At 40.1% G+C, this 26596-nt stretch overlaps 2 protein-coding genes across 5 annotated transcripts in view; both read left to right on the top strand.

The window, feature by feature from the left end:
- The first annotated feature begins 622 nt into the window (after nucleotides 1-622).
- Nucleotides 623-18477, top strand: SPDL1 (spindle apparatus coiled-coil protein 1). Of its 4 annotated transcripts, XM_053376515.1 has the most exons (13): nucleotides 623-779; nucleotides 3723-3845; nucleotides 5034-5145; nucleotides 6207-6393; nucleotides 7869-8045; nucleotides 8578-8772; nucleotides 9012-9161; nucleotides 9614-9712; nucleotides 11161-11271; nucleotides 12145-12285; nucleotides 13620-13726; nucleotides 14546-14733; nucleotides 16624-18477. In XM_053376515.1, exons 4-13 carry the CDS (start codon nucleotides 6223-6225, stop codon nucleotides 17139-17141), a joined length of 1857 nt encoding a protein of 618 aa, XP_053232490.1. In that variant the 5' UTR covers nucleotides 623-779; nucleotides 3723-3845; nucleotides 5034-5145; nucleotides 6207-6222; the 3' UTR covers nucleotides 17142-18477. The 4 variants fall into 4 exon arrangements, with proteins under 4 accessions (XP_053232490.1, XP_053232491.1, XP_053232489.1 ...); XM_053376516.1 differs by lacking the exon at nucleotides 3723-3845 and having other exon boundaries at nucleotides 4975-5145; XM_053376514.1 differs by lacking the exon at nucleotides 3723-3845.
- The window catches only part of DOCK2 (dedicator of cytokinesis 2), a 263188-nt gene continuing 253438 nt past the window's right edge, over nucleotides 16847-26596 (top strand). Inside the window, exon 1 of the mRNA XM_053376513.1 lies at nucleotides 16847-16936. Coding sequence (XP_053232488.1) covers nucleotides 16909-16936 — 28 coding nt within the window. The 5' untranslated portion in view covers nucleotides 16847-16908. The remainder of the gene's footprint in view (nucleotides 16937-26596) is intronic.

Here is a 26596-nt window from a genome sequence, read left to right on the forward strand (position 1 = left end):
GTATCGCCAGCTGCTTACTCCCGCCAGTCTTTACGAAGGAAAAAGGGATGACGGGAAGTAAAAAGGTAGGGAAAAGGATGTCGTAAAATGAAGAACTTTGAAAATGGCGACTCCGCCCAGCCAGCTATGTATTTGCAGGGCTCTGGAAGCGCCTGTTCTTCCGTGCGAAGCTGCCGCCGGTGCCTATTTCTCACGGCAGAAGCATTCAACCTGCCACAAGAAAAGGACGCCGGAGAGAACGGCTCCTTAATACACGGCTCGTAAAATTAGCTTTTGTAACCCTATCCCATTCCGTTCCCGACATTTCACCTACTTTTGCGCCCTGCCTATTGATCTCCTGCGCTTGCCCGCTGTTTTACGGAGAGATGTCTTTTAGGTAATGTACAGTATAGGGAAGCCATTTACAAATACGGGCCGGCAGCTGCCACGGGCGGCTGCTTACCGAGCCTGCTCAACGGGACATTTCCCTGCTCTTAGCTGGGGAGTAGGGAGCGAAGCCCCTTCGTCGCGTCGTTTTTGCTATTGCGGAGCCCGCGCGCCTCATCTCGCTAGATGCGTAACGCAGAGAGGTTTCCGGACCTGCGCGCGCATCTGGGGCTGGGCTGCCCCGCCCCCCTGCCCCGACCAACCCACAAAAGGGAAAGCAATAAAGTATCGTGAGATTTGGGCCGTCTCGCGCGGGGACGGAGGGGGGGCCCGAAATTTAAACTGGAGACCAGGCGGATCTTTCTGTTGCTTCCCCAGCAGCCGGAACTGGGGACGTTTGCAAGGAGACGCAGGTGAGCGGCAATTGAGAGGGGGCGAGAGGAGTTTATTTTCTCTTTCTTTCCGTTTGGCTTTCCTGTTTCTCTGCTGAGGGAAATGCTTGGCGGGTGTGGGGGTTATAGAGAGGGGCTGCTATGTGGAAGGATTATCAGAGGAAGGATTCTCCCACCACCCCCGCTCCTCCTCCTCTCTCTGCCTTTCTCTAGGAAACCCTTTTGCTATGGTCGCCAACTGCTTTTTAAAATGGTCCTGCTCTTGAGTTTTCAGTGGCGCGAGTTGAGGTGAAACACCCCGACCCAATTGTATCTCTGTTCTGGGGAGCGGGGAGATCCACCTGCTCTCCTCCCGTAGGCTGCTTCAAAGCAAATGAAACTCAGGGATGCTCTTCCCTCTTGTCTTTTTTCACATCTCTGCTCGCTTATCCTTTCCTCCACTCGGTTTTCCTCAACTTGCTTTCTTGAGTGGCGCCTGAGCCACTTGCCTTTCTTTTTAATAATATTTTATTAATTTCCCCAAAATAACAAAAAATAATAACAAAACAAACTGACTTCCCTCTAATCCCTTCCTTAGTTCAATAATTTATCAAGATAGTGCATGTCAATGGTTAAGTTTATAACATATTTAAATAATGTATTATCCATTCATAATAACATTACAAGTAAACTTAAAACCCTGCTAATATATTGACCTGTGTACATTGCCTCTGTATATACAGTTGTACCTCAGGTTAAGTACTTAATTCATTCCGGAGGTCTGTTCTTAACCAGAAACTGTTCTTAACCTGAAGCACCACTTTAGCTAATGGGGCCTCCTGCTGCCGCCGCGCTGCCAAAGCACAATTTCTGTTCTCATCCTGAAGCAAAGTTCTTAACCTGAAGCACTATTTCTGGGTTAGCAGAGTCTGTAACCTGAAGCGTAAGTAACCCGAGGTACCACTGCATACAATAAACATTTTCCATTCTTCCTTAAATTCATTATCTTCTCTTCTTCTTAATTTCATCGTCAGTTTAATGCAATAAACATATTCCATTAGTTTAACTTGCCAATCTTCTTTAGATGGGGCACCTTCTTCTTTCCAGTATTGGGCTAGTAAAGTCCGTGCGGCCTTGAGCCACTTGCCTTTCGATGAAGTTGGGGAATTATGAGGCTGCACTTCATCATGGCAGGCTTTTTTTGCTCTCTCGCTCTGCTCTTATTTTTACTTTGCTGAAGGTAGGTAGAGATAGCTTGTTGAAATCCTGAAGCCCAAATAGCCTGATGAAGGCCTTTGGCTCCATTGCTTAGCTGTCAGGCTAGCTTTCTTCCTCCCATCCCCTCTCCTCCAGCCTTTGTCACAAAAGGTGTGTTGGAGAGCCTGTGTAGTAGCTCCTAAGTGCTTGCAAGCATTGGTAAGGAATATTTGCTCTCCTTGGTCTCCTGATGGAAGTGGTCAGAAAATGAAGGCTTCTGAAATGTAGTGCAACTGAGGAGACAACCTCTTTCAGCAAGCATGGTTAGCTCTAGCTGGAGATGGGAAGGAGCCATGCCTGCAAATTACACTGGGCATCCAAACACTGATCCGTCATAACTGAGAATGACTCCCACCCTCCTCTCAACCTCCTAGCTGAAAAAGAGGGCTGTAGCTATATGTAATGCAATTACATTATTTTTAATTTGGTTTTTAATGCTGTAACCCCCACCCCAAACAATAGAACAGGGAATGATACTTGAGAACATGTATTTCAGAGGTTTAGCACATGAATAGGAATAAGGCTTTGGATGAGGGGCAGGCTTCTGGCAACCACCAATACTTGGCTGACTAGGAAAGCTGCCCAGAATTTGTGAACTACTAAGTATTACCGTATTTTTCGCCCTATAGGACGCACCGTCCCATAAGGCGCACCTAGTTTTTTGGGGGGAAATAAAGGGAAAAAATTATTTTCCCCCCCCAGGCGCGGGGCTGGGGCGGGGGAGGCCCGAGCTTCCCCCGACCCCAACCCCCAAACAGGCAGCTCTCTGCAAGCGGTGGGAGCCCAGCGCTGGCTCCCGCGGCTTGCGGAGAGGTCCGCAAAGCCTGGGCGCGCTGATCTCAGCGCGCGCAGGCTTCGGCATGCTGGCAACTCTCCGCAAGCAGCGGGAGCGCTCCTGCTGCTTGCGGAGAGGTCCGCGAAGCCTGGGCGCGCTGAGCTCAGCGCGCGCAGGCTTCGGCATGCAGGCAACTCTCCGCAAGCAGCGGGAGCGCTCCTGCTGCTTGCGGAGAGGTCCGCGAAGCCTGGAGAGCGAGAGGGGTCGGTGCCCACCGACCCCTCTCGCTCTCCAGGCTTCAGCGAAAGCCTGCATTCGCCCCATAGGACACACACACATTTCCCCTTCATTTTTGGAGGGGAAAAAGTGCGTCCTATAGGGCGAAAAATACGGTATGTCTTAGCTCTTGAATTTGTGCTTGCTAGCAGATTCTAAGGTGGCCCTTTGTGCTATCTTCAAGGAAATAGGATGGATATAATGCATATGGCTCAAATCAGAATTCAGTCCAAATTGTTGCGTCATTGGCTTTTCTGGGCAGCTATCCCATGTTTTTATATGTGGTCCTAATAATTACTTGTAGAGTAATTGCAACTTAGATTATATTTTGCCACCTAGTTTTATATGAGGAACCATAAAAACTACATATAATTATAGGGTGGCATCCTCTTCTCTTCCATATAAATTGTAGATAAGAGGTTCTGGGTTGGAAGGAAAGGGATCTACCCAGTAGCAGGTGATCAGCTGTAATACCGTATTTACTCAAATCTAATGCTCACCTTTTTTGGCCAAATTACATTGTGAAAATTAAGGCGCAACTGGATAGATTGTATCTCTGCTTTGTTATTAAAATAATAAACCATGCATAGTTGTAGAGAGAGCAAAAAGTTTACTTGCTCTTTATATATGACTTCTCCTTGAAACATATCTGAGAAAAAGAAAAAAACCCTGCACAGTTGTTCTGTGTCTCCCTTCTGGCCCTGAAATCATTAATCTGAAGTGGTACAATGAAGATGAGTCACAGCCTAGATTTTCCAAGTTCCTTTCCATTCTTGTTGTGATAGTAGTCACAGGTTCAGGTGAGTTTTGAATGTTTTATTGCGATAGACTACATTATAATAAGTCCTCAATCCTAAACAGTGGGTAAAGCAAATTGAGCATAATGGGGCTTACTTCTCTGTAAACATGATTAGGATTGCTTTGTAAATGTTATTTGTTGAGTATTTATAGTCTTCTACCCAGAGCGGTTTATCACTCCCCTAATAAGGGAAGTCATAACCTACAGCCCAACAAAACTTGATCACTATTAATTTTACTCTTTTATTTTGAGTAGGCATCTATGTACAAACAAGCAAAAGCATCTATCTCGTATGCCTTTCTCTATTCCTGTTTCCTCTTCGAAGTGTAAAATAGCAGGAGTGTTTTGTTGCCAAGTCATCAGCTGTAGAAGAGTGTGTACAGTAAGATACCAGTTGAAATGCCCTGATTGTATACTATACATAGTTAGCATAGAATTTTTAAAATGTTAATTTTACGTAATGGAATTGGGTGTAAACTTTCCAAGAATCTAATATGCTGAGCTCCAAAGTTCATTAAAGCTTAGTAAACAATGATGGGGGGGGGGACGCTTGCTTAATTATTATTGTGGCTTGGCTTGTATTGGAACGCAAAGAGAGACAAGAACTATGTTGGCCTTGGTTACAGAGAGCCACTGTTCTTTGACAGGCTTGTAGGCTTTGGCAGCCATGGAAATAGTGAACAGCTGCTCCAAGTAGATTGAAAAGGATTTGCATTTCAATTATCTCACCATGTGATTTTTACCTATTCTGGGAGGCAACAGTGAGTGTGATAGAAAAAGCTGAAGATTTTTTGGAGCAGAAAGAAGTAGATTATTTGCTAATTAAAAGTCACTGAATTTTAGTTTACAATATCTTAAGATGGAATACACTTAAAGGTGAGTTACTAGTTTTTTATCTACAAGATAGAATAACATTGAAAACATTTATTTTTGTTTTTTTGTTTTCAGGACTGTATACTTAAGTTTGTTGTTAATGTATAGTGAATGTCTAAAAGTGGGATTTTGTGTTCCTGCTCCAGTCCTCCCCCGCTCCAAACAATAACAAAAAATGCAATTCAAGCTGTTACTTGAGTTTTAAAAATCCATCACAAAGCTCTTGGTTTTGTATTGATACTATATTTCTTCTTTAGTGACACTTCATGATTATCAAGCAAAAATATCACTCAGTTTCTACTTTGAAAATGCATAGGAGTTGTTGAAAGCCCAAAATGGAGATTATCATGGAGATTACAATGCAGACGGAAGCTACCTAGCCTAATCAAGTTGAAGCGGATAAAGACACTTATTGTCACTGTAACTGTGTAAGTAACAGCTAACGTTAGAAAACATCTTTTACAATTCACGGAAACTGAAATTGCAGGCTGGATGCACTTTACTTGTGCATCACCATTTGATAGTAATGAGAGCCGTGTATAAGGGCCGTGCACAGCGCCCACCCCCTCTGCCCCTGATCAGGCCAGTCTGCCCAGGAACCACCCCCAACCACCACATTGCTTAGATAGTATACTTTGGAAAAAGAGCTTTCGTTTTTCTTCTTTCTGTGTCCCATTATTAAAGATACTCTTGTGGTTAGCAGCTATATCTGGTTGAGTTTAAAAACTAAATACTAGGGATGGGGAAGATGTGAGCAGAGGGGGCAACAGACAGCTGTTGTTGCTAACAATGCAGTAAAAGTAACAGCTAGTTTGGCCCCGAGTCTGGAAACTTAGCTTTGCAGTTTCTGTTGTACTCATCCCTGAGAGAAACCTTCTGTTTTAAAGTTACAAACAGTGCCACATGAAAAGCGTTAAAATGTGCAAATTAGTTAGTGCAACAGCATTGTGCTTCTAGCTTGGACAACGATTTTCCGCATTATATTGTCTTGTTTTATATGCAGTTAGGTGCAGTTTTATGCAGTTGCCCACCTACCTGGTAATCATGTATTTGTGCTCATCCTGTCATTCCACTGCCTTGCCCCTGCTCTTTGGGATTAAAGGTCCCTTGATGTTTTAACTACAGTAGATAAATGTCCTTCCCATTTTCTCACTTTGTTAAAGGGCTAGTCAGTATCTGATCTGGTGTCAAGCTATGAGTGCCAAACAGATGGCTGTTTCTCCGCTGTCCCCAATCATTAAAAGACTTCTGGCTCTGGATTAAAAACTCCTGTGCGTGTGTCCCTAAATCTAGAGACCATTTCCTTTTAATGCTGAGCATGTATGACTGATGAAGTTTGTTGTCTATTCCTTAAAGAGCTAGGCACGTGTAGCCTCCATGGCATGGCCCTCTTGTTTAAAACCACAAGTTTATCAGCGCTCTTATCAGTAAAAGCTGAATTAATAAAATAGGCTTAATATTGTTAATTGTTTCCTTCATTTACATACAGTACAGTGTGAGTTTTAATGAAAATGGAGGCCGATCAAGAAACAATTTCACGTCTCCGACGTCAGCTCAAAGAAGCCGAGGAGGAAAGAAGAAAGGCAGCACAATATGGTTTAGATCTGGTGGAGAGCGAGAGCTTGTTACAGAATCAGCTAGATAAATTGCAGAATGAAATAGTCACCATAACGGAGGTGAGCTTTTAAACAATCAACAGAAATTTGCTCTGCCTGGATTGATTCCACTCTACCTACTGATGGGAGCATGAATGCCAAAGCTGTTAGTCATTAAATTTAAAATATTTAACATGTAAGAAGAGTATCTAGCAAACTGTGCCAGAGCTTGATAGCGAACCATAAAATCCAATCCTCTCATAGTGCTATTGTACCTATAAGATAATTGAAAGAGCAGCCAACGTGTTGCTAGAGTGGAAGCCTCATTAAACCCAGACTTCTCAGACCTATTTCTGGATCAATATGTACAGAATACCTATTGAAAAAAACTTCCAGGTTTGCCAAGGCCTTTTAGTAGTACCTCAACAACAAACGTGACTTCAGGTTGTTGTTGTTGTTGTTTTAAAAAAACAAGCTGTACCCTATCCTGCTATTTAGCATGAAGTGAACAAAATGTGGTACTGGTACTGGATGCGAAGCATTAGCAGCCTGGTTCTATTGAGAGCTGCTTGGGACTCCCAATGATATGTGCAGGGTAGTTCACAGGGTCATCTGGCTCTGCCTAAATCTGTTTAAGAGGATTTGCAGGATACAGCACTATGTGTACTAAACAAAACATGGAAGTTTATGAAATCAAATACTGTACAAATTATCTACTGCTACAAAAGATTCTTGCTCTTAAAAGAGTTTGGCTGCAGGTCGATGCACTTTGGGAGGAAGTAAATGGGACACACTTCTGGGTAAACATGCATGGGAAATGTGCTGCTGGGATGGGGGGAGAAAGATGGAAGCCAAGTAATGGAAATATCTCTCCTACTCACCTGGATTTTACTCACTACCTCACTGTCATGTATAGGATTAAGCAAATCTGTTAATGACACAGTAGCTATGAGACATTCTCTGACAATTTTCTGCCTGCTAAAGCTAAAGGCAGCACATACTGCCTGTGGTGAGGCATGCTTGTGAAGAGGTAGGCAGCATAAGATGTGTACAGCAACAAAGTTTAGTTTTTGAAGTCCCTCTTTCGTTATCTGCTGTTGGGAGAAAGGAGCACAAGCTTCCCATAAGCCTAGTTCCTGATGTTTAGTTGGGGTAGCTGTGTGTGCATGGGTGGGTGGACAAGAAGGAAGACCAGTCTTCCACGTTTGCATGTCTCATAGGCCATCACAGTGGCCTATGAAACTCTTCATAACAATACCTTGTCTCACATAAAATAAGCCTGATTTTTTAAAAAGCAATCCCTGCCACATGATGAAAACTGTACCTCATCTGCCTGCATCTGGGTGCACTGTGTTTGTGGTGCTTTGTGCATACTCTTGGACCTCAGGTGATCTCTTTTGGTGGGTGAAATAGAAAAGAAGGTTTGGGAAACCCAAGTGTGTACAGGGACCTTTCCATCCTTGCTAAGGCCTATACTTTTGACCACATACTTAATGGAAGGTCCTTTTAAAAACAGTTTTCTATCCTGCATTGTAAATGTGAAATTTATTTTTCAGAATTTTGAACAAGAAAAATATACTCTCCAGAGAGAAGTAGAACTTAAGAACAGAATGCTAGAAAGTATGAACCTTGAATGTGAAACACTTAAGCAACACCAAAATATACAATTAGATACACTACGTGAACAACTAGTAAGAATGCATGGACAAGAAACAAATGAACTTAAGAATAAGGTTGGTGATAGAATACGTATTATGTGCAGCAGGTGATACCTTAAAGCAATTATTAATGCCTATCTTAAAAGTGTTATAAACATAATTCAGTTGCTGACAAAGCTGTTTTGAATAGATGAGTGATAAAGAGCCACTTATTAAACGTGGTAATTAGCCACTTATAAGTGTATGATTACATAGTGTATGATAGAATTATGGTATTTTTGTTTGGGATTCTGAACAATGTTTTTATAATGACAGCATATATCATAATCTTAAAATCCTATGTAGTTCAGATGTGCTTGAGTTGGGCAAATACTGAGGAAGGGATGGCTTCCTTATCATATATTGATAGAATATTGATGGGAATGGGAGACCTCCTGGGAACCGTATGCATGCTGCCTTCAGTTCCATGATGGAAGAGAGTGGATATAAATGTAATAAATAATGAATGTATTATGCTATTTGGAAAAATCAGCTCATAAATGGGTAGAGGGACATGCTTAAAGGACTCTGAACTCAAAAGGTGTTTTCTCTGGGTGTTGTTTTGAAGATGGAAAAACTGAAATCTGAACTAGAGGAAACCCTTCTTAGTGAGAAACAGTCGAAACACAAAGTGGACCATCTGAAGGAGGTCCTTGCTTCTAAAACAGAAGAACTGCGCATGATGTCAGAGCGTGTACATGAAACCATGTCTTCAGAAGTGCTCAATCTTCAACTTGAGCTGGTGGCACTTGAACAAGCAAAGGTATGCAGCAAATTAGTGTGAATAAAGTATTTAAGAATAATAAACCACAGATAAAATCACCCTTCCTGCTAGAGAAATTTGATCATGGTCTAATATCCTTAAATGCACTAGTACTAATATTCATCTTTGCTTCAGGTTGCAGTCCTTGCCTTGTACAAATAATTGAAAAGGCAAAATTGTATTCCAGAATATACAATTAGCAAGTAAATTACTCATATGGTATCTAAATTTTGTGATAGGCAGACCTTGAGGACAGGTTACATGATCTTCAGTACAGCAAGGAGCAACTAGAACTTGGAAACAGCAATCTGACCAATCGACTGGCACGTCTCGAAGAGGAGAGAGAAGACAGAGAAAAAGATATTGTTTCATACTGTAACGCGTTAGAGGTGACGTATCATGCTTCCTACCGATAGTGATGGTGAAAATAACACTACACATTTAATGCTGAAACAGCAAGCTTATTTTCTAACCAAGGCTGTTTGGATAGTTTTAGCTGAAATACTGCCTGACACCAGGTTGAATATTTGACATTGTATGGCTGCAGTAACATTCAAATGCTGTTTGCAGTGGTGAGAAGCCTCTTGTGGCTTTGCACTCATGAAGGGGGGAAGTCGCATCAGTTTTTCTTTCATTTTCCTTAGATGTGACTTAAGAGCAGGCTCTTTGGGTGTGCCTTTGCAGTGGTGGTGACAGATTTATTGCATTAACTATTAAACAACACAACAGTGATCCTGAAAGTGAACTCCACAAATCAAGAAGAGCATGTGTTACACTACAACACAAATTTAGTTGTGAAAATGTAACGGAGATCTAACGATTTTCCTTGACTCAATTTTAGAAAGCTCATGAAGTAAATAGAGACCTTCAGCTTCAGCTTGACCATGCACGGCAAGAAGCCCTGGATCCTTCCAGTAAAGGCAATTCCTTATTCGCTGAGGTACTCATCTTATTTTTGTTAACAGAAAATGTATATGTGGGCCATTCTTATGACACTTGGAATCAAAGGGTCTGTTGGCTGTGGGGGATGAGGGAGGGGTATTTACTTTTATTTCAGTTTGTTTATTTCTTATAGTGGTTCTGTGTATGTTAGTTTGCTGGGTGAGGGAAGTATAATAGTGTAATGCAACTGTATCAGCATACTTTATTCAATACAGTAATAACTTTTCCTGATTATATATTTAGTTATTCTTGAAAACCTAATAAGATTATTTTTTAAAAAAGACAGGAAAGTATATATGTCAAAGATTTTTAGAAAGTATGTTTGTGGTTATACAGGCGTCTTGCATTTGCTCACTTCAAAAACTGACCAATGTATTTGAATCTTTTGTTCAATTTAAAGTCAGAATAATACTTGGAACAAATATTTTAGTTCACTATACTTTACAGTTATTGAGCTTAATGCCTTTTCATAGTAGAAATACTTCAAGACGACCATGTCATTGCAAAAATCCTCTGGATTGGTTGAAGTAGTTCTGTTGAAGTGTTTCCACATGTTGAATTGGTGTGCCAAGTGCCTGCAGGTTGGACATGCTGATTCCTGTTAGTCTGAACAGTCCAGGGCCATAAATACAGGTAGCACAACAGCAGTAATTCAGAACACCTAGTAAGGAAATAACTCTTTGAGTTGTGTCCTGTCCAACTCCCAGAGCTGGATCTGCAGGAACCACTATCTGAAAGAAAGAATTAGAACATCATGGATGGATGCTTTATTATTATTATTATTATTATTATTGTAGGCTGAGTCAGTGTGTATTGCTCTAACAAATATTGGTGTTTAATTGAAGGGTTGAACTTTTATGCCTGGGTGCATGAAATCTCTGTGGTGGTGGTAATACATAACTACTTAATGACTTTACATATATTAAATATAAAGTATTCCTTCAAATGCTTGTAGAAATGTTTCTGCCAGGTTTCATGGCAACTAATTCTTTTGCTACTACAGTGGTACCTCGGGTTAAGTACTTAATTCGTTCCGGAGGTCCGTTCTTAACCTGAAACTGTTCTTAACCTGAAGCACCACTTTAGCTAATAGGGCCTCCTGCTGCTGCTGCACCGCCAGAGCACAATTTCTGTTCTCATCCTGAAGCAAAGTTCTTAACCCGAGGTAATATTTCTGGGTTAGTGGAGTCTGTAACCTGAAGCATATGTAACCTGAAGCGTCTGTAACCCGAGGTACCACTGTAATCTGGCCAGTACTTCATGCAAATGGTACAGATGTTTCTGTTGACATGGTGGTTAATAAAGCAAAGATATCTAATGACACTAACATACAAGATAATGTGAAAGACAAATTACTATGGTTTCATTACTATTAGTTCCTAAAGTATAAAATTTTAAATGATACCGGAACCAACTCTACAGTTTTTTTTTCTTAATGTGTTGTAGGTAGAGGACCGTAGAGCAGAAATGGAGCGTCAGTTGATAAGTATGAAAGTAAAATATCAGTTGCTACAAAATCAGTATTCTTTCACTAGAGAACAGCAGCAAAGACTGAAGGTATGATTAAGTCAACATTTCCTTTGTTAGAAATTGAAAAACTATAAGATAGGAATTAAAAGTATGTGTGCTAGAGTTCTGTACTCTCTGAGACATTTATTTTTCATATACATAAATGATAGAATTGGGTTTTTTAAAAAGTGATTTAAGATGTGAGGAATGTTCTAAAAACTCAGCTTGGAGAAATGAGCATTGTTTAAGAAGCTGAGCAATAAAGACCTTTAGTAGTTGTTGTGTAATTTGAGATCGTAAACAAGGGTTCTTTTGAGTTGCTGTTCGCATGCTGCTTTTCTACAAATTTGCTCAGAGTGGCCGACAACAATGCATCAAATGTCATTTTACTTAAATTTACTATAAACAAATCACAGTGTTTGTACACTAGAAGACTCCTGCTTGTAGGGTTCTTCCAAATGCCATAGTCAGCTCAGTATTAGTTTGATATGCCTCTCAGGGATAAACTTTGGTGAAATAAGCCTACGGAATGAAGGGGCAGTGGAGGAAATTTAAAGTGATAACATTGTGTTCTGGTAAATTAGCTAGCAGCTACTAGCAAGCAGCTCATAGCATGGCTATTGTTGAATAGATGATGGAGGCTGGTAAAAATTCACGAATGAATTTTCAATAACTTTAAGCAGCTGAGACCAATGATGTATTACACAGAGCTTTTCAGCCAACAATCAGTTTCAAAAGCAATTTGACATGTGGTATGGAGTACAGAGGGAAAACCAAGTTCAAAACTTCTTTGAGTTCAGAGAACTAGTGTCTTGGAGTTCTGAATCTTGGTCATTCTGTTCTGGGACTTGAGTTGCATTAATGTGTACTGTAACAGAATATTTGTAAAAGTGCCAACCCAATATTTGGTTTATCTTGTAGCTACAGATGGCTGCTCTTCTGCGGATGAAAGGTTCACAAGGGGAGCATGATCAGCTGGAACGTTTGCAAAGCATGCTTCAACAAAAGAATGGTGAAATAGAAGAACTTCTAATGAAAGTGAAGCAATTGGAAAAGCCCATGGTATATGCATGGAGAATAAAATTCTGTTTTTTTGTTTTTTTTTTAAGTATTAGTAATTGGGTAAGGAAGCACATACAACTGTGTTGGAAAACATTGCACAGTAAGCACAGAACCAGGTAATCTGGATCACTGACTTGACAATGAGCATGCATTGTGCATCTGATTGAAACAGAATGTTACTAATTGTATGACAAGTATTTATGCCAGGAAGTAAATGGAAAAAACTACATTTACAGAATTACAGTGGTACCTCTGGTTATGAACTTAATTCATTCCTGAGGTCCATTCTTAACCTGAGGTACCACTTTAGCTAATGGGGCCTCCTTCCGCTGCTGCGCTGCCAGCACACGATTTCTCTTCTCATCCTGAGGTAAAGTTCTTAACCCAAGGTACTACTTCCGGGTTAGCGGAGTCTGTAACCCAAAGTGTTTGTGACCCGAGGTGTTTGTAACCTGAGGTACCACTGTATCTAAATATAACTGAAATAATCTGGATGTTGAGTTGATCCAGCTCCTTGGAGCATTATTTGGAGCCTAAAAACTATTTACCATGCACACTTGGGAGCCTACAGTCACAAGTGATGGTAAAAAGAGACCCCACTTGTATGTGCATATTCCTAGCAAGATACTTCTTCCATGTCCAGGTTCTGAGCCCTTCTCATTTCAGATATATTTCAATAGGTTCTAATTAGAGTTTAAAGATGTATATAATATTCTCTAGCATCCTCTTTTATTTGTGCTCCAGGGTTGAACACTTTCTGAAAAAGTACAAGGACTGAGTCCTGGTTTAAATGAAGTACAGTTGCCTGGAGTAAAATTGTATTCTTGTATGCTTGGTTATGCTCAGTGTCACATATTTCTGACTGGAGAACAGAAGGCAACCTTATTTGTATGAGCAAGAAGAGATTGATCAAACTGTCCATTGTAAATTTTAACACCCGTGGTATTATTTAACACCCAAAACATATTTTGGGACATGCTGAGGAATTGCTGAATGGTTGCCATTTATTACTTTAGTTTAGCCCTTGGTAGATAACACCTTCAGTAGTGATTCCAGAAAATACTGAACAGCAAGGTATGCTTCAGCTCTTCAGCAGGCAATACAAAGCCTGTCTGGCTTGGCCCTGAAGTAGACCAAGGTGGGATGAGAATTTGGTATAGCAACTTCCTCTGCTGATATTCATCATAATTTATTATTACATTTGAATGAGATACACTTCTGTCAGGGTTGTCTATGTGAAAAAGTTTCCTCTTTGCCATTAATATTCAAACCCAGATGACTGAAATGGCAAAAGGAAAAGAGCTCATTTTTTAAAAAAATAATTATCTTCCCAGAAGTCTGAAAATTCAAAAGCGCTGAAACTTTCAAGCACTTCAGAATATGCAGAATCTGAAGATGGATATTACACCGATTTGCTTCAGATGAAACTTGAGAATTCAGAGTAAGTCTTGTGAATTAGAAATGTAGTATTAAAACCTCACAGCTGGTTATAGAAACTGACAACCTGATTCTGAGTCTGGTCTAGTGGTTTGAGTGTGGAGTAGGAACTAGGAGCCCAGCGTTCAAATCTCTGCTTAGCCATGAAACTCACTGGGTGATCTTGGGTCAGTCAGTCTGTCGGCCTAACCTCCCTCACAGGGGTTTTGTGAGAATAAATTGTAGAGGAAGAGAACCATATACGAGACCTTGCGGTCCTTTGAGGAAAGATGGGAAATAAATGAGATACATAATAAATACAAATAAACCAAACCTATTTAGTTAAAGTTAAGTATTGTTTCATAATTCTGAGACAAATTTACTAGTCAGAACCCCATTCTCTTTTCCAGACAGGTAGTAAAAACATAGGAGTAATTGTAGAAACATGGTAACACAGACAGCCTGTTCCACAGTGTCCTTCCAACTCTGCCCAACCATCATATTAAGTTGCACATTTATGTCCCCACATCCATGCAAGGAAGACACAAATAAGGCAGCAGCATGAACCTATTCTTGTTTATCTTACCATAGGTAACTCCTAAATGGATCTGCTAATTCTATTGTATTCTGGCCCACTAGTAATCTATTTTACAAATGTTTGCTGCTACTCAATCTGTAGTTTATCTTAATAATATGCACACATTATTGGAATAAATGGGATAGGAGGATTTTTTTCCTGGTACTGAAAGGTGGTGAGTTCAAGGCTGGAATGGTAGGAACACTAGGAACTTAATGTTAATGCAACTATGTATTTCAGTATTCATACAGATAATTTATTTTGCAGAAAAGAGATAGAAAATTTGAAAAGTGAATTGTCGCTACAGCGGATGAAGGCTCTGTTTGAGAGTCAACGCGTCTTGGAGATGGAAAGGAAGCTGTTTGCAAAGGAAAGACAACTTGAGGCCTCTCAAAGTGAGAGCATAAATTTGCGTGTGATGCTGGATGAATTGAGAATAAAGTATCAACCTGAAGGTAACAATTTCTGTTCCCTTATTTTGTATGTATAGTATGTGAATGGGGAGAGCCATATGATTTAATTTGCGCTTTGCAGGTATCCTGGAATAAGTTTGTTATGTGTTGGGTAGCTTCCCTGCCCCCATCCCCGGTGTGATGTTATGGCATAATGTGACCAGTGTCAGCTATGTATTTTTGCCTCCATCCAATAAAGCTGATCAATGCTGGTAGGAAAACTGAGAGGTTAGATAGCGTAGTGTTTCTTGGCCTTGGCATATGCTCAGTTACCTTCTGTTCAAAGGTTTCTCTTCATCCTGATCCTCTTTCCTTGCTGGGAATCAGCTGTGTAGTGGTTATAAAGCAGTGTTATTAATGCAGTAAAGCCCACTGCTCATGAGGAGGTCTGTTGTATGTGTTTGCCCAAGAGTTTTTCAAGGACCTGCATCAATTAGTTACATGTCTGACTTTTATTCTGTTCTAATGTATGTAAAAAATAAGAACTTGCGATTTGATTAATTGCAAAGATTGAAGTGTCTGACATTTTTTAGAAAACGAGTTTATTTTGTGTAACATGATGCATCACAGGGTGTTTTTTGTTATTACATGATGTCAGCAGTTGTCAACTTTTTTGGGCTAGTGAGCACAAAATGATAGCTGTGGAGTGGGCATGGCATAATAGAAAATGGCTGTCCCTGGGACTGGCATAATACAAATTTAGAGAGACAACTACTCCCAGTAACCTTATGCTTACAATGAGATGTCAGCTATGTGCTGCTGATCCTTATTAAGGACATTAGACAAACTAATGCTATTGCTATCTAATAACAGGAAGCATTCGTCACCACCAGGAGAAGTATACAATGTAGCCACACCACTCTCGTTTCACAGAAATTAAATTTGGGAAACCATTGGAAACCTTTGTGGTCAGCCCCAGTGGTATATAGTATTTTAGAGATACTGAGTGGTATTCAACAGTTTTATGTTCATTATTTCCAGTGGGTCTACTCAGAATAAAACTTAGTTGAATACGACCTATCAAATATGTATTTTACTAATAAAATAATAAATGCACTACATCTGTTCAATACTTGTATGGCTGCAAGAAATATTAGCCCTTTGACTCAATTATCAACCTTTATAATATAATCCAGCAGCCTAATCTATAAGTTGGATCCATCCACAAGCATGGGGAGGAATAATACTAGTTTATCAATAACTAAAATGTTATATTAATGTACATTGAAATAATCTTCCAATTTATCCTGTCTCTTGACTTTTAATTTCACTTAAGTTTGATACATTTGTACCATTTTTAAAAGTAAATATTCCTTTTACCTTTCTAGTTGTTTGCTTTGAGTTGACGTGCAGCCACCATAAAAAATGTTACCACATTGTGTGGTAACTTAATTTGATTCTCGGCTATAGACAAGAGGGCTTCCTGTGGCCTGCTATGAATACATTGCTTTACTATCTTGCAACATTCAGAGAACACTTTTGCTCAGAATGCTTTGCATCCTTGATCATGGCAAAATTAACCAATGAAAACAAGGCCTATGTCATTACTCCAGAATCGGTGCCAGTTTGCTTGGGGTAATGTTTTACACAATTCTTTCTGATCCAATATTATGCTTTCCTTTTGCAAGCAGAACATTGACTTAATGATTGTAGATATATAAAAGTTACAAAAAATGTTTTTCGTATCTGGATGTTGAAATATTTCTTCCAGTTGCTCTGAGTAAACGGAACAAAAATGTAGTTAAACTGTGAAATCTTAAGATTTTGCCATGGTGATCCAAAATGCATTTTCTTTTAATGAAAAAGGAATGAATATAGATAAGGGGTGGAGGTCAATCAAACCTATTTGACCAAAACAATTGTGTGTTTTGTTTCATATTTTTTTTACTCTAGAGTTAATGAGAGATTCGTTCAATCTCAAGAAGGCTCCAGGGGATGTGATTTCATACAACTTAAGTAGCAGGGGGTCTTCTGAGTGTGAAATCTCTTGTATGCTATCTCAGAAAAAGGAAGAGACAACACCAAGTGATGATGCTCTGAAAACCACACTTCAGGCCGTATCAGTGAACAAAGTTCATCTTTCTGCAATTGAACAGAGAAGTGATCAACCTGAAAGGAAGAAGGTTAAAATCAAGGAGGAAGAACTGGATAGGACAGCTATAAATATGAAAGATAAGAATGAAATTGGACCCTCCCTCTCTACCAGGTCAGTGTCTTCTAATATGTATGAGCAAGGCAATCAGCACAGACCTGCATCACTTTTTTTCCGCTGCATGAACTTTGCTATCCATTTCTTCATTTACTTTCTCAGTGTTGCATGCAGTGTCGTCCCTCAGTTCCAGCTACCTAGTTTGAAATTTTCAAAACTGTTTAAAAAGATCAAAATTACAGAGAATCAAAAGGACTCTTAAATCATGGACTGATTTAAAACTAAAATGTTCTTTCACTTTGAAAAATCACTGCAATAATCTCGTGCCTGCACTATATTTTCCCTCTGCATTGGCAGTTGTGTAATTCACACTATTGTACTTTCCAGCTTATTTTTCAATTTGCATACGATCTTTGCAAAAATTTGCAGTATTAACTTCATGATGAAAATGCCTGAAAAACCATTGTTAGCTTTCAGAATAAATTTTAAACTTAAAGCCCCAAGGTTTTGAATAAGTGGATATAGAAATTTAGTGTTGAAATGGGTGGGGAAACTAGGTAACTAGGTGAGCTTTTCCTTATATGGAAGGCTATTATATGGCTATTAAACTCCCAGGAGTTTTTTATTTTTTGTGTTAATGTAATTACAGATTATATTTTGCTTTGGTGTTTCTTCACCCCCACACCCAAGTTATATTTTCTAATTGATATATATTTCTGTTTTTATGCTCTTGGGAGGATTAGCAGTGAAGGTCTGACTTGTACAGATGCAGTACGTAACTTGTCTCAGACATTCAAGTTCAGTGGTACCTTGGTTGTTGAATGGCTTGGCTCCTGAACAAATCAGCTCCCGAACGCCGCAAACCCAGAAGTGTTCCGGTTTGCGAACTTTTTTGGGAAGCTGAACATCCGACACGGCTTCCGCGGCTTCCGACTGAGTGCAGGAAGCTGCTGCAGCCAATTGGAAGCCACACCTTGGTTTTCGAACGGTTCTGGGAGTCAAACAGACTCCCGGAACGGATTAAGTTCGACAACCAAAGTACCACTGTACAAGATTGCTTAAACCAGGTGTGACAAACCTTTTATATCCAGAGAGGTGCATTGAGGATTGGCCAAGCCTACAAGGGTTGTATGTCAGCCAGTGATAGGTCTGACCAATGTACACTTACACTTGTGTGCATACAGCATGCACACACCACACCCAGTGCACCTTTCTACCCCAGTGCTCCAATGGGGGTGAAAGCCCAGAACGGAGCATCTTTTTTTAATTTTTGAAAAGTGGCGTTTCTACTTCTGGTTTGGTGCCATTGTAAGAAGGTCCTAGGAGCCCGGGAAACCAGGAAGGAGCTCTCTTCCCACTTTACTTGCGCATCACTTCAGGCACCATGCCAGAAGGAGAAGAGACATTTTTCAAAGGTCAAAAGATCGATCCTGATTTTGGAAGATAGTGGCAGGCCAGTAAAAATGGTTTCACAGTCTAGGACTGGCCTGAAGCTTTGCCATCCCTGGCATAGACAGTTTCAGGATTTTTTTAATTGCTAGGTAAAATTTGCTTGGATAGCTGTGATCAGCGGTTGTAGTAATCAGTGTTTTTTTGTTGTTGTTTTTTTAACATTGACTAACAGTATGATCTATGTATTTCTACTCAGAAGTAAGTCATACTGACTTCAGTGGGACTTATTCCCAAGTAAGTGTGAATAAAGGTAAAGGGACCCCTGACCATTAGGTCCAGTCGTGACCGACTCTGGGGTTGCGGTGCTCATCTCGCTTTATTGGCTGAGGGAGCCGGCGTATAGCTTCTGGGTCATGTGGCCAGCATGACTAAGCTGCTTCTGGCAAACCAGAGCAGCACACGGAAATGCCGTTTACCTTCCTGCCGGAGCGGTACCTATTTATCTACTTGCACTTTGACGTACTTTCGAACTGCTAGGTTGGCAGGAGCAGGGACCGAGCAACGGGAGCTCACCCCATCGCGGGGATTTGAACCGCCAACCTTCTGAAAGGCAAGTCCTAGGCTCTGTGGTTTAACCCACAGCGCCACCCATGTCCCTAAGTAAGTGTGAATAGTATTGCACAAATCTTACGCAAGCAATCCTGTAAAACCAAGTTATTGCGTGCTTATATTGTCCAGCATAGTAATTTAAGAAAAGGGAAAGAAACAGTTTGATATTAGTGACTTGATAAAAGTGTGTGTGTTTGTAGAAAGTGAGGTGGTTAGGTGGGAGCTAGAAATGGACACTGTCTAATAGGGTTAGTAGAAGAATATTAGGGCATTGGTGCTCTGTAGGTGGTTACATTTACTATGTAAGTGGCGGTGTAGGGGGGGAATACTGGTGAGGCTTTTTGTCTTGTGTATTTGACATGGTATGTGTTATTTGATCTTGTGCACTTGTGAATTATTATGCTCTCCTGTAGACTACATACACTACTTTAGAATTCTTTTCCAGGGGTAAGGAAAATGATTACCAACAAATCCAGATAAGGCAAAAAATGTCAGACATATAGCCAGGCTTGGGGTGGAATAAAGAATTGCAGTGCTGAGGTTAATGCACATTTGGTCCCATTGCATGGGGCATTATTTTACTTGCAATACAGTCAGAAGCAAGAATTCTGTGACTTAAATTACATGTGCAAATAGCTGATTGACTTGGGCAGGTAGTACTAGAAAAAAAATCCTTGTTGCATTTTTTGTGTAGTGTTGGCATTTTTTTCAGATTTCTACCTCCACCCCCCCCCAAAACCTCCCCACAAAAACCTAGGGAAAGCCCTGGAAATACATGTGCGAGTATTTTCAAAATGAAAACCTACTAATGGCAGATGTATGTGAGGGGTTGCTTATACAGCCAGCCATGGGACTAAGTTGTGAACCATCCTGAGACCTGCAGGTATAGGGTGGTGGTATAATAATAATAATAATTTTAAGGGCATTCTATATTCAAAATAAAAAGATGAAGCATGTAGACACAGGGTTGGGGTTAAGATGTTACGATATGTTTAAGATGTGGAATCTGATGGATATTAGTCATGTGAAGAAGGTAGTTGGGTGTGGAAGGTTTGGCACATTAAATAGAAGGGATATTTGGTCAGAGGAGAGAATAATTAGTGAGATTACAAAGGAGGGATTTAACTTTAAAGAGAAGGTGTTGAAAGGCATGCAGTTGTTTCTGAGAGATGGAAGTCTTACATGTCAAGTTGGGGTAGAACTTTTGAAAATGTGGGGCCAAGTTGTATGCAGGTACAAGTTTGTTTTATTCTGCTCTGACTTTTGAATTGGCAATTTAAGGATTCAACACTGCCCTGCTTTTTCTTTGGCTGTTTGTGCATTGTGGAGGTGGACGTCTGCACAAAAGACACAAATAGTTCAGAATTTGGAAGTTGATCCTACTGGAGAACTGGAAACAAAAAGAAGACAGTTAACCAACAGTTTAAAAATTAACAATTTCCACTAAAGACAAAGTTCCTTCAGTAGCATGAATAGATAAATTTTGCCAAGTGAAAAATTAGTAGATTGGCTTAACTAAAGTTCAGTATATTTAAATTATTGTAAGAAAGAGGGCAGGGTGGTGGGATTCCCACTCTTCACTTTCCAGCCAGCCCAGTACCCACCAAGGCTAAAAGAATATCTCTAAGTCTTCAGTTAAAGAATAAAATAAAATCTGTAGGGACAATGGACATTGGCAAATGCCAGGTTTTTTTGGGGGGGGGAGATTGTTGGTGCCATGCACCCACATCTGCCATCCTGGGGACCCCAGATGTATGCAAATCAGCCATACCCTAAATGAGCAGCATATCGCACCACATGGATGAGGTCCCCACAATGCTGACTGTAGATGTCAAGGGGATCTGAGAACAAGTGTTCTTGTATTGCCAAGCACTACTTTTGACAGGATGATTTCAAGATCCTCACTTCATCCTACCACTCTGATGTGGGGGGAGGGTAAGCCACTGAATTTTTCTTTCTTCATTCGTTCTCCTGTCACAGACAAGCGAAGGATACAAAGGCCCCAAAGTGCTAGAACTAAGACTCTTGGTATGTGCCATTTGCAGGTGGTGTTTGGGGCATGCTGTTGACAGTTGGCAATCTACATTGGGGCTATTGTACATGTTTTCTATTTTGCCACGATGTGCAAACACTCTATAGTGTTGTATTCTGTCTATTATGGATGTTTTTTTAAGCCTAAAATGAGACCACCATTTTCCTTCCACTTTATGACAGCTTCCTTGTCTATTCACCTAGAAGCAATTCTTGTATGTCGAAGATGAATGGCTATTTTAACCTTTATGCTGCCTGAAGTACCTGTGGTATTCTGACTTGAAACAGTTTAATTCCCAATTTTTGCACTAGTCAAGCTAGAAAAAGATTTCTTGCTTGTGTACCAAATGTACAAACAGTACTGCTTAATATGCTTACTCCAGCAGCTGGTAAACCTGGTGAGGAGATTAACACTAAACTTCTGATTGTACCTAACACATAATGTAATTTTGTTCTTTTTAGTAAACTTGTGTTGTCTCCATGGCTTCTTGTATGTCTGCTTTTTACATTTTTGGCATGGCTTGATGTAAAAGTGTTCAGAAGCTAATAGTGCCTGTGAACAAGGAAACAATAACTTAATTTTATGGTATTTAACATGTTTTGGGTAGTAGTTTGTTAACTTCAGTGTTCATTATTAAAATTTAGAGTGAAACGAGAGTGGTTGCTTTACCTATAGGTTAACATCTGACCCTGGAATAAAGACAGAAGAAAACTACACTGTTGCAGCTGAACAGACAAGAAAACATGAGAAGAAAGGCCACAAGAAAACATACCCCATAATGTTTATGGCTCCCAAACAAGATCCTGAAACTCAGTGTACTCAACAATAAATCGAATAGCCTTTTCTGTTACTGAGGTATTTAAGTGTACAGCAATCTACTAGAACATTTGGTTATCTTCTTCAGTGCCTTTTATTAAAAACTCAGACTTCATATAGGCAACTTTTATCATGTTGCCTTAGCTGAGTAGATATGCAGAACAGAAACTAAATTCTTCAGATTCTACTACAGGAGCTGTGTGATATACCTCAAAAGCTGTTGCTCTAGAAGAAGTAAAATAAGCACATCAACTGGTTGGTTAACAAAGCAGAAATGTGTAATAGTTTCAGGTACCTGTTAAAATGTGACATTAATTGCACACTGGGCTGGCAAGTTTATTCTTATGAGGCAAAATGTAGATTAGTGGTTCTCTTGCCTCCTTAACTACATTTCTGATCTTTTCGGATGTACTAATGTTATGAAAGATTGACCATGTTTGACTTAAATAATTTTTTTGAGTTATTGTATTCAATTTGTAATCTCGATTCTTTATTAATAAATTCTATACCTTTAGGTGTGTGGGTTTTTTAAAATGAAAGCTTAAAGGTGAAATGCAACCCATCTTTCTCATTCTTCTGTCAGTCAAATTGTTCTGTCATACTAAAACCAAGCTCCAGCCATAGCTCAGTTTTTAAAATACTGTATTGTATATCTCAGATTGAACCGTATGCTTAATTCATAGTCTCACTGTGGATACATTTTTCAGAGTGAGCTATATACAATGATACAAGTTTCAGTCTTCCTAATTAATACTAAGTAATACTAATTCGAGTATACCACTATTGTATCCTGTAAGCAAAAAGATTTCTGCTTGTACAATGGGACTTTACCTCCTCTCCTCCCCCTGCATTTGCCCCTCATCTTCAAATCTGCTCCAGATGGTTGGGGGACACCCTACAACTGATTTAGCAGTGTTGTGATGGGAGGGGGAGACCTTTACTGTGCAAGAGAAATCCTTGTGCTGATGGAAGAGGAGACATAAGGCTACATCACTCCTAGCATCTATCCTTATGTAGCCATACCAGGCCACGCATGAAGAAGGGAGTTACCAAAAAACCCCACAAAGAATATTTAGGGGAAAACTCTAAAGGGCAGGAGGAGAAAACAGCTGTGCAATAACCTAGTTGCCCAGAATGTTCAGAGAATGACAAAAAGAAGAAATTTGGTAACAGTGTGGGAGAATGACAGAATGACTAGAAGAAACAACAACAACAACAGTAATAATAATTTATTATTTGTACCCCGCCCATCTGGCTGGGTTTCCCCAGCCACACTGGGCGGCTTCCACAGAGACCGAAAATACACTAAAATGTCACACATTAAAAACTTCCCTGAACAGGGCTGCCTTAAGATGTCTTCTGAATGTCAGGTAGTTGTTTATCGCTTTGACATCTGATGGGAGGGCGTTCCAAAGTAACGTTTTGGTGTGGACCAGAAAGGGACTTGTTGAAACAATCTCATTGTTTCAACAAGTCCCTTTCTGGACCACACCAAAACGTTACTTTAATGTGTCCTGACAAACAGAAGGCAGCTGCCCATCTACTCCAGTGTTGAAATTAAATAATTTAAGACAGCAAGTGTATTCACACCGTGAAAACCTCCAAAATAAGAGAGGGGTAGTGACCTAAATGGTCAAATCAGATATAAGTTTGCTCTGTGGGCACAGAATGGCTCATTGCAGGCAGGAGAGAAGGAAGACTGGCAGTACAGCTGGAACTGAAGAGTAGTAGTCCATCCTGCAGCATGGGTGAAACAGACTGCTGTGTAACAACGCCAGGCTATCTTAAGCACAGATACTACTGTTTGTTCATGATGCTGTATCTTTAATACTGAATAAAGCTAAAGCATTCTATTGTTCAGACCCTCCTTGTTCAGATCCTGTAGTTCCCACTCTCTTGGATAGGGTCCTGGTTTTATCATGGCTGCAGTCCTCATTTTATCCTTTTCTCAGTGGTGTCTCAATGTTCCTCCATTATTCTGCCTCCACATTTCCGACCTGGTCAGGCTAATGGAATAACAGCGAAACTGCTGCATGGCCTTTCCCCAACAATACATGTTTCTCGGTATAAAACGGAAAAATACAAATCCTGCCAGGCATGGGAGAAGTATACTTTTGTCTTTTATGGCTGAAGAATGAACATTTGGAAAAGCATCACAACGGGAGAAGTAAGGCATCTCTTGTACATAACCTTTTCCCTAAAATCTTCAAGTCTTATACTGTAGAGTTAACCATGTGATATGCAAAATAAGGCTAGTACAAAGCCCACAAGCTGTTTAAAAACAATAGAAGGACAACTAAACAGAATCTTGTTTAAAAGCAGGCCAACAATATAATGAAATATGTACCCGTTTTTCAGCTGGTGGCGACAGGGATGGGTAGGTGTTGCTCCTAAAACGGTGCTGTAATACAGTCACCATTAAAAAGGATGGAACATGAAGCGGCACCTCATTAACTGATCTTACCATCTTGGGAGGAGCACATGGTGTCTAGAAGCTGTGTGATTTGCTTAGCATGTAGTGGTGGTAGTAACCATAGTCCCCTTACGTTCCTATTTGCTTGTGTTTGCTGTCATTGCCCTGTCAGCAAGGCACCCGGTGTTGTCCCTCCTCTACATAGAAGCATCACTTTCATTTAGCGTAAGAGCCTCGTTGAGGACAGTGCACAGAAAAAGAGGAAGGAAGCTGAGGGATTGTGAGAAGAGCAAAGCTCCCTGCTGCAACTGCAGCAGTAGACAAACTTGCTTTGCAATTCACTTGACTCCATCCTTGAACATTACTGGGATTTTATCCGGTACCAAACAGCTGTTCTCCTGAATCAAGGCTACCCTAGCCTGCTGGACTTGTTGGCTATGACTCCTTGGCAAAAAACCGATAAGAAGATTGGAGTGGGTATGTATCATGCAAGCTCCTCTCTGGGGTTTTCCTCCTCTGCAGGATGTGGGGAGAAGTGCTGCAATGCACGAAGATAAATCAACTTGGTCAGCAAAAACCCCCAAAAATTGAAACAACAAAATAGCTGTTTTGTGCCTTGTCTGATGGGTCTATGCTGAACACGCACATAAGAAGGCTTCATTGATACTTTGTTCCAATCAATCTTTGCCTAGTGCTGTTTCCCTATTCTTGTGGAAAGTCCTGTGGAACTAACTAAATTTGAAGCTGTAAACTATAAAAACAACCCTTTGTCTTGCGATAACCAAACTGGAATCTTAGACATTCGAGTTCTTCTTAGGCATTGACTCAGTTATGCAAGTTGTCCTCTTATTGGCTCTGTTATAAACAGGAAATGGAAAGGGAGCAAGCACATTTTCAGAAACAAACTATATGTACTGTGCTCCTGAGACTTTTGTTTTACTGGTTCTGGGTGTGATCTTTGGCCGCATCATGCAGTCACCTAGCTGGGTCTTGTCAGTGCTTAAAAATCCCATGTTGAATTACATGATGGAACAAAAGGCAGGAAATAAATGTGCTAAATAACTGAACTTGTACTTATGTGTTGTGTAGATTGTTTAGTCCACTGCTTTTAAAATCTTCTTGTTGAGATTGTTCATTCATTTTCCAGTGGTAATATAATTATAACCCACAGCAAACTACCAGCTAATTACCATGAACTGTGCTGGGTTAGGAGACTTTCATGTGAGAAATCATTAAATGAGTGAACATGGCCAAAGCTTAAACATTCAACCCCATTTTGAAACTTAGGAAAGGCCGTAGCTCAGTGCATGCAAAAGGTCCCAAGTTCAATCTTCTGGTAGGCTGGAGGAGACTCCCGTTTGAGCCATTGCCAATCTGTAGACAATACAAACCTAGCTGGATTGATTGACTGTCTAAGTCAGCTGTGTATGTTCCTGTGGTGATGACAGGGCAATCTACACATTCTGATTTGCTTGATGTTGTATGAAATTATTTGGATTTCTGGAAGAAATGCCAGAAGCAAAATACAATTGAGTTTCAGTGCAATGATAATAGTAACATTGCAAAATTATTCAAAACTCATACTAAGCTTGGTAGATAGCTCCTTTTGCAAAACTAAAGAACCAGGATACTGACTTCTCTCTTGTCAATGGTCAGAAGTCTCTTGCTGCCTTCTGAAAAGATTCTTGGGCCCAGTGCTTGAATTACTCTGGAAAAATACTACCACAACAAAATACATAGCATCTACCATTGTCCGTATATGTACTGAATATATTTTATAATTCTACTAGTACATAGTTCATATCATATAATTTATGAGCAATCCTGCACTAACTATGGAAGATGAATCCTAGTCATCTTAAGGTTTTACAATTGCAGTAAAACAAAGGTGGAGCCTTTAATGTGTTGATACAAATAATTTAATTGATGGTGCTCAAGAGAAATGAATAGAGCCAACAGTCACAAGAAATTTTATTTTCGTCAGGTAAAATCCAGTTGTGTCTGCGTCTTACTTACACAAATGGGGACTTCACCTCACTCTTCTCCCCACTGAGCCCCCGGAAGACCTGGAACTCTACTTGTGTGGCATGTTTTTCCGCTTGGTCTTCCTTTAGACCTAGAGTAGACCCACAAATTGTGCTAGTTTCATCATTAAGACCAGATGCCAAGATTTGCTAAACCACACAATTTCGATAGTCAATAGGGGTAAATGTCAACAAGCACCAATTACAATTCTTGCAGCTGTTACAGTCCATAGAGGATCTAAATGGTCAGGTTGAATTGCATTTTTAAATATACACTTCAGATTTAGCTGTAAGGAATATTGATGGTTCTGCTTATAATGGCAATGATTTGGGAGTTTTAATCTTTTTTTTTTTAAAAAAAAGATTAAAATTCCCAAATCATTGCCATTAACATATGTGGTGATAATGTGAAAAAGTTGGTTTCTTTTTTT

The sequence above is a fragment of the Podarcis raffonei genome, chromosome 2, assembly GCF_027172205.1.
Source record: "Podarcis raffonei isolate rPodRaf1 chromosome 2, rPodRaf1.pri, whole genome shotgun sequence".
NCBI lineage: Eukaryota > Metazoa > Chordata > Lepidosauria > Squamata > Lacertidae > Podarcis > Podarcis raffonei.

Bases quoted from the DNA above. Each gene is read 5' to 3' on its own strand.
- SPDL1 (XM_053376515.1), top strand. From the start codon at position 6,223: ATGAAAATGGAGGCCGATCAAGAAACAATTTCACGTCTCCGACGTCAG. The intron at 8,046-8,577 runs GTTGGTGATAGA...GTTGTTTTGAAG, and splicing joins CAAATGAACTTAAGAATAAG to ATGGAAAAACTGAAATCTGA. The intron at 9,162-9,613 runs GTGACGTATCAT...ACTCAATTTTAG, and splicing joins CATACTGTAACGCGTTAGAG to AAAGCTCATGAAGTAAATAG.